We start from the raw sequence: 12633 nt of genomic DNA on the forward strand, positions 1-12633 counted from the left end.
TATAGAATAATATAAATCTATATACGATTAGCTTCACTAGTAAGAATCTACTAGCCCTTAGAATTTAAAGATTAAGAATAGAACATAATAGATTATGAGAATAAAATATTTTAACGTGCAATTTGTTTATGTCTTTTGATGTACTTTTAAGTACTTTTTGGCATTTAGCTTAAAAAATTGTACTTTACTAATTCTAAAAATAGCTTTCAAAACAAAAAGGTTAAAGGTTATTTTAAAAATGGAGACGATCAAAACAAATGCTATACCCAACTTAGAAGTTTTAAGCATTACACAGTTGCCAAACGAAGTGCTAGAAAGCATTTTCATGGAATCGTGTTTAATAGCTAAAGATCTAATAAATTTGTGTATTACGTGTAGCAGACTAAATGAAGTTATTAGTTCAAATTCTACACTTTGGCAAACAAAACTTCAACACAGGTACTGACTCACTGTGCTGTGAGTGTGAGCCAGTGTGAGGTGTAGATCTAGAAATCTAGATATCTAGATCTAGAATTCATTCGAATCATATTATTATTTATATAATTATTATATAATTATATTAATTTTAAAAAATAAAAAAACAACTGCCTCGTTTTAATTTTTAGCTGTTAGCAAAGGACAATTATTAAGTATATTAGTTGACACAAGCAGATATTAAATTAATTAAAATTATATATACAATTATTAATATTGTACTTGTACTGCAAATGCTTTCAAGCATGAAAGTAATCAGTATTACACTATTACTCTATTACTAGATCTATATTAGTACTATCACTATGGTTGACATTTTAACTTTCGGACAGCATTAATGTATTAAGTTTATTTAAGAACATTGACCAAGTTGTCTAATTATTTTTTTATAGATGGAAGCATGCATATAAAAGAATTAAAAAACTCAGATCGAAAAGAACACAGAAAGATGGCATGGTTCTGTGCTGGAAGTCACTTTACCGTCAGAGACTTGTAGTAAAAAATGTTGTGGCACAGCGATTGGCCAATATGCCCAGTGAGGTACACTCTGGGAAAGCTGCTTGTCAGAAGGCTCTCAGTGAAGGAAACTTTTATAACTTTTGCCAGTTGCTTCCCTCTGAAGTTGATGCCGATTTAAGAACAGAATTTGTTGTTGATGAGCTGATGTGCATTGTTGCATCAGGAGATGATGCACATAACCTACAAGGAAAATACTTTGCTGAAAAATCTTTGGCGTTTTATTGCCATCAGGGAATGCTTGATGAAATTAAAGCTTTTGTAATGGATAAAAGCTGTAAAATTGATTTAGAAACTGGTGCTTCGTTAATAGCTCAGTGGTTTCAGCCAACTAAGAAAATCACTTCTGTGAGAATAAAAGAAAAACTTGACATATTTGCTCATGAGGTGAAATTAATTTTAAGCACAATCTCCCCAGAACATCCTGTCTTGCAGGAAAATTTCGTCCTGGTCTCTAAACTTGAGGAATCGTTATGGAGTCCTCAGAAGTGCAGGGAAATCTTACAAGCCATAGAAATGTTTGTAGTGCCAAACTTTAACCAAAATTTTAAAAAATATTTCAAACCTGAAAACTCGTATATAAATCTTGTTCTTGAGAAAAAACAAGGCATTCATATCACACTTTGTCTGACAGTAATGGGCATAGCCAGACGCTTAGGTTTATTAATGGAGCCTGTAAACTTCCCTCACTATTTTGTTCTTCGTTGGAAAGAGTTTCCCAGCAAGCGAGGCATTGAACAGTATACCTTCATTGATGTTTTTAATGGAAATTTCAGCATGAACTATGAGAGACTGTTGCAGTCTCTATCTCCAGGTATTTCCATCAACAGCGATCATTGCAAATCATGCACAGAGTTGGATGTTATTCAGAGAATGATGAGGAACCTCATCTCCATAGGCAAACACCAACAGAATACACAAGGACTTGAGTTCCTGTACCATGCACTAGAGTTGTACAATATGTTTATCCCCAATAGTATCGAGGAGAGGGTTTCATCTATTCAAATTGCTCTGCATCTGAGGATCAATCTACCAATGGCATTGGACAGAATTCAAGAAGTAGTGGCCCAGTACCCAGGACTTAAAGATATGCTTATAGATTTACAGGTAAATGTTATTAGGATTAGCTCATGCCAAGATTCTTAAATCTTTTTAAGTTCTTGATCTCATGCACCTCGGATCTATATTTACTCTATTTGAAGTATTTAAAAAATTTCTCATGTTGTGTTAATATTTCTTGAGTGTCTTAAGCCTCCTATTTTTTTCTTACATAATAGCTTAACATTAAATTCTAAATATTGGTGCTCACTATTTTCTAAAAATTTCAAATACATGTGATTTATTGGATTTATCCTTCTTCTATTTATAAAAACATCCACAATTGAAAAATGCATATTTTAATAAATGACAGAAATGTGTAAATGGAGATTTTTTTATATATTTAAAGACTGGTTTATTTCTCTTGAAATTAGCTAATGAGTAGGTCAATATTTTGAAGAAATCAACTTCTGTACTATTTGTCATTAGTATTTCAGTTTTACTATAGATTATGTTACCTATCAAAAAGTCATACAGTTTTTTAGATTCATATTTTTAAATAGTTATGTGTTTACATGTGGCCAGTAGTTGTTGATTACTATGTGGGTTTGTATTGTGTCTTGTGATGTTCCCATGATGACTAACTAACCTAGTTGGTAATAATTGAGTGTGCATTGTGATGTTATACTATCCTTATAAATTCCTCACAACTATCTGTATCGCAGAATGAATGTGAAAAAAGTTTGTCCCACCTTCAACTCGAGAACTTAAAGCTGGACGAGATAAAAATAACTCCAAAACGAAGAGCAGACAACCCTGAAGTGAGTACAGACTTATTTATTGGCCCTTGTTTGATATCTTATGTCTCTTGTCTAACAAATGATCCTGGCATTAAATGGTTAATATTTTGAAACAGGTCAAATATTCAGTGGGAATTATCATGACAGTAAATGGTTAATATTTTGAAACAGGTCAAATATTCAGTGGGAATTATCATGACAGTACATGGTTAATATTTTGAAACAGGTCAAATATTCAGTGGGAATTATCATGACAGTAAATGGTTAATATTTTGAAACAGGTCAAATATTCAGTTGGAATGATCATGAAACACAAGAGATACAACTACGTGTGCATGATTCGAGGCTGGGATGTTACTTGTGAGGCCAGTGAGGAGTGGATTGCACAGATGGGGGTCAACAGGTGTGACCACGGAAGATATCAGCCCTTTTATCATGTCTGGGTCATGGATGGGACAGATAGATACGCAGCTGAGGAGAACTTGACATTCACACCACATCTCAGACCTATCAAACATCCTGAGGTAATGCTCCTATTCTTCTTTCTTTCTTTTTTTGTTTGTTTCTTACCTTTTTTTACTTTCTCGTATATACGAAGTATAGAGAAAGTATTGTAATCGTGCAAAAAAAAAAAAAATCGAGATTTTTACAAATCTCGAGGTTTTACATCTCACTGATACGGAAAAACATAATTTTGCAATCTTGTCCGTATGTCTGTGTGTCTGTCTGTGTGTCTGTCTGTCTGTCTGTGTGTGTGTAAACACGATAACGAGTACCGTTACAGCTAGGTTGATGAAATTTCATATATAAGTATTTTATCAAAATCGTAGATCCTTATCAACTTTTGAGCGATTTCCGATAACCGGAAGTGGTACTTTTCCTACTTTGAAATTTTCAAAAGCCTATAACTTGAGTATTATTTCAGATAGATAAACAAAATTTCACAAGTAAGTAAAAGATCTAATTCTCTACCTTCTGTTAAATTTTGAGTAATTTCCGTTGAAAGGAAGTAGTAAATTACGCTACTTCTGATTTCTCAAAAAACTAATGTAAATTTTTAAAGTACTAATAAAATTGCGCACTATTATGCACTTTTTTATTTAGCGTTCACTTGGTGTGCAATTCTATTGTCTACGAGATTTTATTCTATTTTTAAAACTTTAAGTATAAGTATTTAAAATGGATTAAAAATCATGTCTATAGCCCGAGTTCCCATCCCCTGTTATTTTATATAAAAATATTCGAGAAAGTTTAGGGGAGATCACTTCCGGTTTATTCTTTCTTAATTTCTTTCATTTTTATTTTTTCCCACTGTTTCTCTTACTATTTTTATTTCCTCTATTTCATTTTTTTGTTTTACACTTAATGTTTTGCTCGAATTTAATTTCTTTCACACTATTTTTCTTTTTTATTCTTTTCTCTTTTTTTCTTACTATTTTATGTTTATTTTCTCTATTCCATTTTTGTGTTTTACTCTCATGATTTTGTTTCATTTTTCTTTCACTTTTTTTGAAATACATGTTTTTATCCACCTACATTTTTTTTTTGCATCTATGGCTATACCTTTTAGTAAAAAAACTAACCAAAAAATTAAAAACTAAATGTTACAGGAACTAAACTGAAAAATGTCTTTAAAAAGCTCTTGAATTTGTTTTCTTTCTCTTTCGGACTTAGTGCATGTCATTTAATGTGTGCACTATGTAGCTTCATTATCCATATTCATTTCTGTCTTTTATTTGCAGACAATTTAAAAAATCTTGTATTTAAAAGTTGAATTTTTATCTAAGAACATGGTTATTAATCCGGCTTAGATACACAATATTGTGTTGGCCTTTTTAAATTTGTATGTGGTATAAAAAAAATGTATTTTGTAAAAATGTTATGTTACGTAGGTTGGACGCCTGTTTGATAGCTTTAATGGCAAGTATTACATCCCTGGTCCTGAGCTGAGTGAAGAATACCCAGATGATCTGGAGGCTACAGAGATGCTGGTGTCACAGTATTTGGAGAAGCAGGGACATAGCAGTGAACCTTTAGAGGACCTTGCTGATGATGATTCAGGTAAGGCGGAGGTGGTTTATTCATGTGAGGTGTTTTATTTAGGTATGTTTGTTTATTCAAGTATGGTGGTTTAAAAAATTCCCTTTTTAAACCTGACGGTCTATGGGACAAGTGAAGTAGAGTTCACTTGTTTCTCTGACCTCGGCATATGAAGAGATAGTGTGGTCAGCACTATGCCCAACTGCCTTTACTTTCCCTAACGTAAGTTAGGTACCCATCAGAGTTGGGTGGTCTCAGGGACAGTCTACCGACTTGAACCCGGATTCATACTCGAGACTTACGGGTTAGCAGTCCAGCTCTCTACCGCTAGACCACTCCATCCCCGGTATGGTGGTTTATTCACATACAAAGGTTCATTCAGTAGTTGATGTAGGCATGGTTATTAATTTTAGATTAGTTATTTCAAGTTTTATTCTCTTTTTTTTAAACTTACCCAATAAGACTGACAAGTGACATTGAGTTAAGCTATCAATTTCCTGTAAATATTGAGCCATTTGTCAGTTTGAATTTCCCATTCTGCTTCCTGGTATTTTTAAAAAGCCTTAATTAAACAAAAAATTTCCACATTTACTGAAACAAAAGAGAAGAAAGTTTGTTTTCTAGAAATAGTAAATTTGATTCTAATTTAACTTCCATTTATATAAACTAGTATAAGCGTGGTAACCTAGTAACATAGTTTCATATTAAAATCTGTATTGCTTCATCTTTATTTGAGCTATCCGTATTTTAAATTATGTTTTGTTAAAATAAATTGTGATGCATAGTTTTTTTATAGTTTACCATATAATTTCAGATCACACCAAAATGCAAATATTCAAAAGTTATTAGAATATAGATTAACGAGCTGACCCGCGGCGTAGCTTTCACGCTATTTTGTTGTTTATTTTCTACTTTTCAGTAATTCATAATTTGTGAATTCCACATTACCAATGCTGCGACTGAAAGTATTTTGCAATAAAACACTATCAGTAGCCGTGAAGAACGATTATCCTCACCCACCCTTCCCCAACCCCCACCCCAGCTTTTTATTTATGAGAAAAAATTGTGTGCATAATTTTTAGATTATTCTTTAGACCTAATAAAAGTCATCATTCACAGTTATTTCCCTTGAAAGAAGTGTTTTAAAATAACTTAAAATTCCCCAAGTTCTTTCTATGTAAAAGTTACTTTTTACCACAATCACAGCTAGTTTGTGTGTATATGTCTGCTGTTTTTACTAATGTCTTGAATTACTTTATTAAACACTTTATATGTTTATTAAAGGTTTGTCCTTAAAAAAAATCTCATTATATGATTTTTCAATGGTATTGTGTCAAAATGGGTATAGTGATACACAGAACTATGTTTATTTTACAAAAAAAATTCTATACAAGTTGATTAAATTTTAAATCACATGTTTGTTTCCCTTTCACAGATTGACATGGATTTTCACACGAATCAGTCATCAGTGTGCTGTACACTACTTGATGTTGTAAACTGTGTTTTACCTCTCAGATTTCACATGTATATCGATGATGGAACCAGGTCTCAGATGGGCTGTGAATTTATCAACAAGTTTTAAAAATATACTGCAAAAGTTGCACATAAAACATGTTTAATGTAATGCATAACAGTTTTTGTACATTACATATTGTGTATAAACAAATTTATAAAGCGCTCTTGCTCTTCGGAAGCAGAAAGTGTGTTGTTTTGATGCTGATGGTATTTTAGGGGGTTGTGTGGTACCCCACAGTGCTTGCTTCTCCAGACTAATCTAAATCTAGCAGCTCTTTGGATGCACCTTGTGATTCAATAAATGCCCTTGTCCCATGCAAATGTTCCATGTCCTTAGGACTCAAGTTTAAAGGGCCGATGTTCCAAAGACCCTTATTCAAAAGTCTCATGCCAAAAGAACCATGTCCTTAGGACCCCAGTTTAAAGAGTCCATGTTCTAAAGACTCTTGTTCAAAAGGCTCATGCCCAAAAGAACCATGTCGTTAAAATCCGTTTTCAAAAGGCCCATGTTAAAAAAAACTCTGTCAACAAAGGCCCATGTTCTAGGGACCCATTTTCTAAAGGCCTCTGTCATAAAACCCACATTCTAAAGGCCTATGCCTAAAGACCCATGTCCTAATAATCCACATTTAATTCCCAGCTCAGGATAAATTTAAAACACTTCTGGTTGGTGAATCAAAATTTTATACTCCAAACTCCACATAGTGTGCTAAAATACACAAAAATGTTTTACTCTCATGTATGTCTCACTAACTTGTAGTAAATAGGTAAATTGAAAACCACACATTTCTTCTAACCACTGTAATTTAAATTGAAAAACAATTTAATTATTTTTTTATTTTTACACCAGTCATCTATTATGTCTTTTCTTGTTTTATTTCTGGAATTAAAGATAACCTATATTGAAATTTTAATTGTCAACGTTATTCTTTTCTTATAGTAGTTTTCTGCCTTATATTATAACTGAAAAGAAACAGTTTTTACAATTTTGTGAAAATTCAGGTAATCCCATCCTATCTTGGTACGTCTGCTAATGGCGAGTAGAATTCCTAACTGGTCATTGAGTTGTGAGTATTTATTTTCCATTTGGATATCAGGCAATCTACCATTGGTCATTTGCTAATCTGTCATTGGTCAATATACCTTTAAATCATCGTTTAATTTATCCTCAGAGTTTCTTCCAGGCATCTCTTCGGGGGGGGGGGGGGGGGGCTTAGCCCCCCCGAAAATTTTTTACCGCCCCCCCCCCCCCCCATCCGAACGAAATGAAATTTATATAATTTATATAGAAAATATATACTTTTAACAGTGTCCGCCCCCCCCGAAGAAAGTCTACCGCCCCCCCCCCCCCCCGAAAATTTCAAGTGCCCCCCCCCCCCCGGAGAAAAAAGTCTGGAAGAAACACTGTTTATCCTTAATGTGTCTTCTAGCAATCTAACATTTTGTCACTGGTCTTTTGTCACCGGCCAATCTATCATTCTTAAATTAATCACATCCCACTCGCCTTTTACTGGACTTCAGTGTTTCTTCCAGACTTTTCTCCGGGGGAGGGGGGGGGGGGGCTGACAACATTTTCCTGGGGGGGGGGGGACACACTGGTAAAAGTATGTTTTCTATATAAATTCCATTTCGATGAGATGCCTGGATGAAACTCTGCTGGACTTGTATCCTTTGACAATTTGAGTCATTGCACAGTTTGGTGTGGTCGTAATTTTGTCCCAGTCCCACCCAATGACCAGGAACAACATGTGTGTCCCATCTCTATCCCTCCCCCTACGAACACTTTGGCGGAGGGCTCAATTTGTGCGTCCCATACTACGGGTAGCTTTTGAACATGCGCGTTGTTTTGTTACTGCTGGTTGCACTTCAGCCCTCAAGATTTTATTAGCATCCATCATTATAACGTGCAATAATCACAACTGAAAACGGAAATTCCCAAATTCTAAATTAAATTCGCACTCCAAATATTTTAATTGAAAGGAACTACATACATTATTATACACAATTCGTAAATACAATATGTCATAATAAAATATTTTTTATTTTTCATATTGATTAACATGTAGATCTAGAATGTTTTTTTTTTCCTACTAGTAAACCGTAAGCCTAGAAAACAAAGCACATTTTTATCTTTTTTTTTCTTCAAAAATGTGTTTTTATACAGATCTAGATAGATAGATATAAGATAACGTTTTAAAAACAACACGGATATTTCTTAAAACTTAAAACAATAACATGGATTGGTTATTTTCATTCCTCGTGTAAAATTATTTATTTACTTTTCTACTGATCTAGGTTATCAAATAGAAAGTTCTGTTTATTGTCTAATGTGCTTTGGTTTCTATTCCGTGTGGGGTGAACAAGAAATACAACGGACGCAACAGTTGTTATAGTATGAAAACTGCAGACGCAATTTCAAATAAAATACGTGACAAGACTTTAAAATTTGGTTCTAAAATATAGCAGTTATTCAGTTTGGTTAGTGAGCTACCGACAGTGTATTTTGGCTTAATATTTCTTAATTTTCAAAAGTTCATTTGAAAGAATATGAACCAAACGTAAATACTTTTCGAGGACTTTGATTAACTTTGAACTGCTTTCAGAAACTGCGCCGTGTTACGGAACCTGACCACGTGTTGATTTATTTGGTTAAAAAACTAGACTAAGATATTTATCAACATATAAGTGTATAACGAACTAATTGATATTCGAAGATTAGTCTGTATAAATATACTATAGGAGTCTTTTTTTTAAAGACGAAAATTGTAAAAGATCTACGTAGGCCTTCGTGTTATTAGCGTAGTGGTAATCAAACTTGAGATTTACGTTTTCTTATTTAAAAAATACTATGTAGGTTGTTGGCACTGCTGTGATGGTCACCTAAGGAGACTTATTGACAGTTAGATGGAGCGTGTCTTGACAATGCTAGCACACAATTAGAAGGATGAGATATCAAAAGTTATTGACAGGTCCTCGGAGGGGGTAAAATGTGACAGTAAGGGCGATGAAAGGGGCGCTGCAGACCCGCGAGGGCGCCGGTAACCATGGAAACCCGCAATCAGGTAACCATGACTACCCGCAGACAGCGACGAGCGAGCCTGGCGACGCTCGCAAGAGGACGAAGCAGAGGCAGGGGGTCTGGAAAACCTGGGGCGCCGTCAGCTCGAGGCTCCCCCCGGTGCCGCCGGGCAGCGCCAGACTCCCTGACGTCACCGCGGATCACCCAGAGGTCCACCCGCTCAAAACTCAAAGGCGAGCCTCCTTCTCGTCTTCCAACGGCACGAACGTCACCGTCGCGTCGTCGCTACGGAAGCTGAAGTACCTCAGCTTCGGTGACACGGGAGTTACTAGTCTCATGCCCCGGGTGTGTACGAGCCAACAAGATTCAAACCTTGCAGACACGGAAAACGTGATCCGGAAATCAGAGTTTCACGGCGATCGCCTCAATGTAAAAAACTACAACGATACCATGCCGATCTATGATCTGGAAGAAAATGCAGACTCTATGACAGAAACGGGTGAAATCGAACACGTTATCTCAAATAATGTTTTTGGCAAAAAAGTAAGTTTAACGAAAAAATTCCTGGATCTCAAAAACACAAAAGATGTGAAATCACCACGCGACTCACCGAAACACAAAAACCTGGATCGGAAGTCTGGAGATTCGTCCGTGGTTGATGCTGAACCGGAAGTTAGATTTGTGCCGAAACAAATATCCAACATTGCTAACATTAACACCAATAAAATTGGAAGCGGGGAAAACATTTCCACGTTTTTTCAACCTAAACCAAAAGCTCTCCGTCGCGGACGTGAGTATAGCCCTTTATTAATTGAGCCAGTATCGAAGTCCGCTTCAAGTTTTGAATTCGCGCTGGATCTGTACGTGTCCGCGGGAACAGAATCCACGTGCGGGACGGGAACGGTGTCAGAGGACAAAAAAACCCAAGTCATTTTATCCGCGTCACAGCTGACTACAGACACGGAAGCCGACTCTTTCGAAAACACAAAAAGTTGCAAAACTAGAACCGAACCTGAACAACTGAACCAATCCGCTCGTGTTGTCGCTAATTTGAGAGATAATAATAATTACAGACAGCTTAAAAATAGATGCAAGGCTTCTCCACTTAAGCAGGCGCCGAAATTGGTAGAGAAAAAAGACGAACTAGCGTGTGCAATAAAAAGTACAATAGGCGTCGACCCAGGTAAAGTTTTAGTTATTTACAAATCAGAACTGGAGAATGTTTGCGCGTCAGAAGACAGTACTTGTCAAACTTTGACGGAGGATTCGAGTACTTTACAGCCCATGAAAAACGAAACGCTCGCTGTCCATTCCTCTACTGATTTGGACTCTCAGCAGACGACTTGCTCGTCATCAATTCAAGACGTGTACGCCAGCACCGAGTGCGATACGAAAATTCCGGAAATAGAAACCGAGGTTGAGCTAGTTACCACTAGCAAAACAAAAATATGCAAGTCGAGGGAGACTCTTATCATCAGCCATAGTTCTTCCACTGCCGTATCGAACAGCTTAAGCTTTGATAGAATACAAGAGACACTCCCTCATGATTCACAAAGTCAACACATCTCCCAACCCAACACACGTGACGTCGCTGAGCTCCACTGCGTAAGTAAGGGTGATCAATGCTCAAAAACTCCAAGCGACGAAGGCGACCAAACACAACAAAGCCAGGGAACAAATATTTTCACCAGGACTCTTGTCCGGATTACCGACACAGATTCACAAACAAATTCCGACATTTTCACCGGCCACAAAGAAAATAAAATGAACTTTCTGTCGTATTTAGTGAGCTCTGTTGACCACACAGAAGAGCACGTGAGGTCGGTCTCAGATTTTTCCAGCACGGACTCTGACTGTGAGTCACATGACCAAAGCAGACACAGTTTCAAAACCGGACAATCGTCTGATAAAAGTGAACGTAGCAAACAGAAAGCCTGCAGAGTTAAAGGAGCTCTTTCGTCAAAAATTAAAAAAGCTATACATCCGGAGTTGGAGACCCAGGTAGATCGCGAAATGAAAGGTGTTCTAAATATAGAAAAGTTAATCCCGCAGTTCAAGATTTCTCAGAAACAAATGCAACAACTTGCATTATTGGAGACTACACAAAAGTTGTTCAGCTCCGATTCTCTGAGCGACAGCTTAACATCTACACAAGTAACTGAATCCTCACAAACAGAAAACAATTATCCAACAAATCAAGCGGATGTTGAATTTCATAACCGAGGTAATGAGTTGATCGATATTTTTGCCAACCCGGATAACCGAACCGAGAGTTCATTGACCGATGACTCGCTAGATACCCACAGGAGCAAATCGTCGCACAAAACCTCATCACTAGACGACTCCTCAAGCGCGGAAGACACGCCTAGACCCAACTTCCGCCCGCAGACGAGACTGAGGGGGAGTTCCCTGAAAAAACTGGCGAGTTCTCTGTTAGAAGAAACAGATCATAGAGAAAACCGGGAATGTAAACAATCTAAGACGGGGTTTGACCACAGCGAGAGCGATGATGAAGACGATGCTTCAACGAGCGTCAATTTGCACCAAAAGCAGAGCAAGGCGAAGAGTAAACGAAAACACGGCAAGACTAAAAGCGAGAAGATCGGGAAAGAAATAGCAGAAGAGGAATCTAGCGGTTATGTTAAAAATGAAGAATTTAAAAAATCTGCGCAAAGACGATCAACGTCACCAGACGAATCACGAAACACTTCCAGGAAATCCGCGAGCTTGCTGCCAGATTTATCCAGTTCAAAACATTCGGAGAAAAGTCATGGAAAGAAACGCACAAAGGCTGGCAAGGAGCTGGAGAAGACGGCTAAATCTAAATCTACCAAGGATCGCGCGGAACAAACAATGGGCAAGGATCAGGAGCCGAGCGAGCAGAGCTACGATACAACGGATTTAAACAAGGCTCTTGTGAACGTACATAATCGAAGCAAGGCTACTAGCTTTCCCGAACACAGCAGTGAGTACAAATACACCACAACTTCGAATCAACCATCCCAATACACCACAACCCCGAACCAACCATCCCTATACACATCTGGCCAAGCGTCCTTCCCATCTGAATACATGCAGTATGGTAACACAGCCACACAGCAGTACTACAACCCCGTACATTACGGTGCTGTCGATCAAAGCGCGCTTTCACACACAGAACGTCTCCCAGATACTCAAAATGGTCATATGAATACTGTCCAGCAAGGTCGTATGGATAATATCCAACAAGAC

At 36.9% G+C, this 12633-nt stretch overlaps 1 protein-coding gene across 1 annotated transcript; it reads left to right on the plus strand.

Moving 5' to 3' along the window:
* The first annotated feature begins 232 nt into the window (after positions 1–232).
* Positions 233–7274, plus strand: LOC131956906 (F-box only protein 21). The gene is made up of 6 exons (XM_059321537.1): positions 233–438; positions 867–2097; positions 2754–2849; positions 3110–3352; positions 4721–4889; positions 6304–7274. Exons 1-6 carry the CDS (start codon positions 239–241, stop codon positions 6306–6308), a joined length of 1944 nt encoding a protein of 647 aa, XP_059177520.1. The 5' UTR covers positions 233–238; the 3' UTR covers positions 6309–7274.
* Positions 7275–12633: the final 5359 nt, after the last annotated feature.

Source organism: Physella acuta, unplaced genomic scaffold (assembly GCF_028476545.2).
Source record: "Physella acuta isolate Inbredline_101_S28 unplaced genomic scaffold, ASM2847654v3 ptg001183l, whole genome shotgun sequence".
NCBI classification, from domain to species: domain Eukaryota; kingdom Metazoa; phylum Mollusca; class Gastropoda; family Physidae; genus Physella; species Physella acuta.

Bases quoted from the DNA above. Each gene is read 5' to 3' on its own strand.
- LOC131956906 (XM_059321537.1), top strand. From the start codon at position 239: ATGGAGACGATCAAAACAAATGCTATACCCAACTTAGAAGTTTTAAGC. The intron at 439-866 runs GTACTGACTCAC...ATTTTTTTATAG, and splicing joins CAAACAAAACTTCAACACAG to ATGGAAGCATGCATATAAAA. The intron at 2,098-2,753 runs GTAAATGTTATT...TCTGTATCGCAG, and splicing joins ATATGCTTATAGATTTACAG to AATGAATGTGAAAAAAGTTT.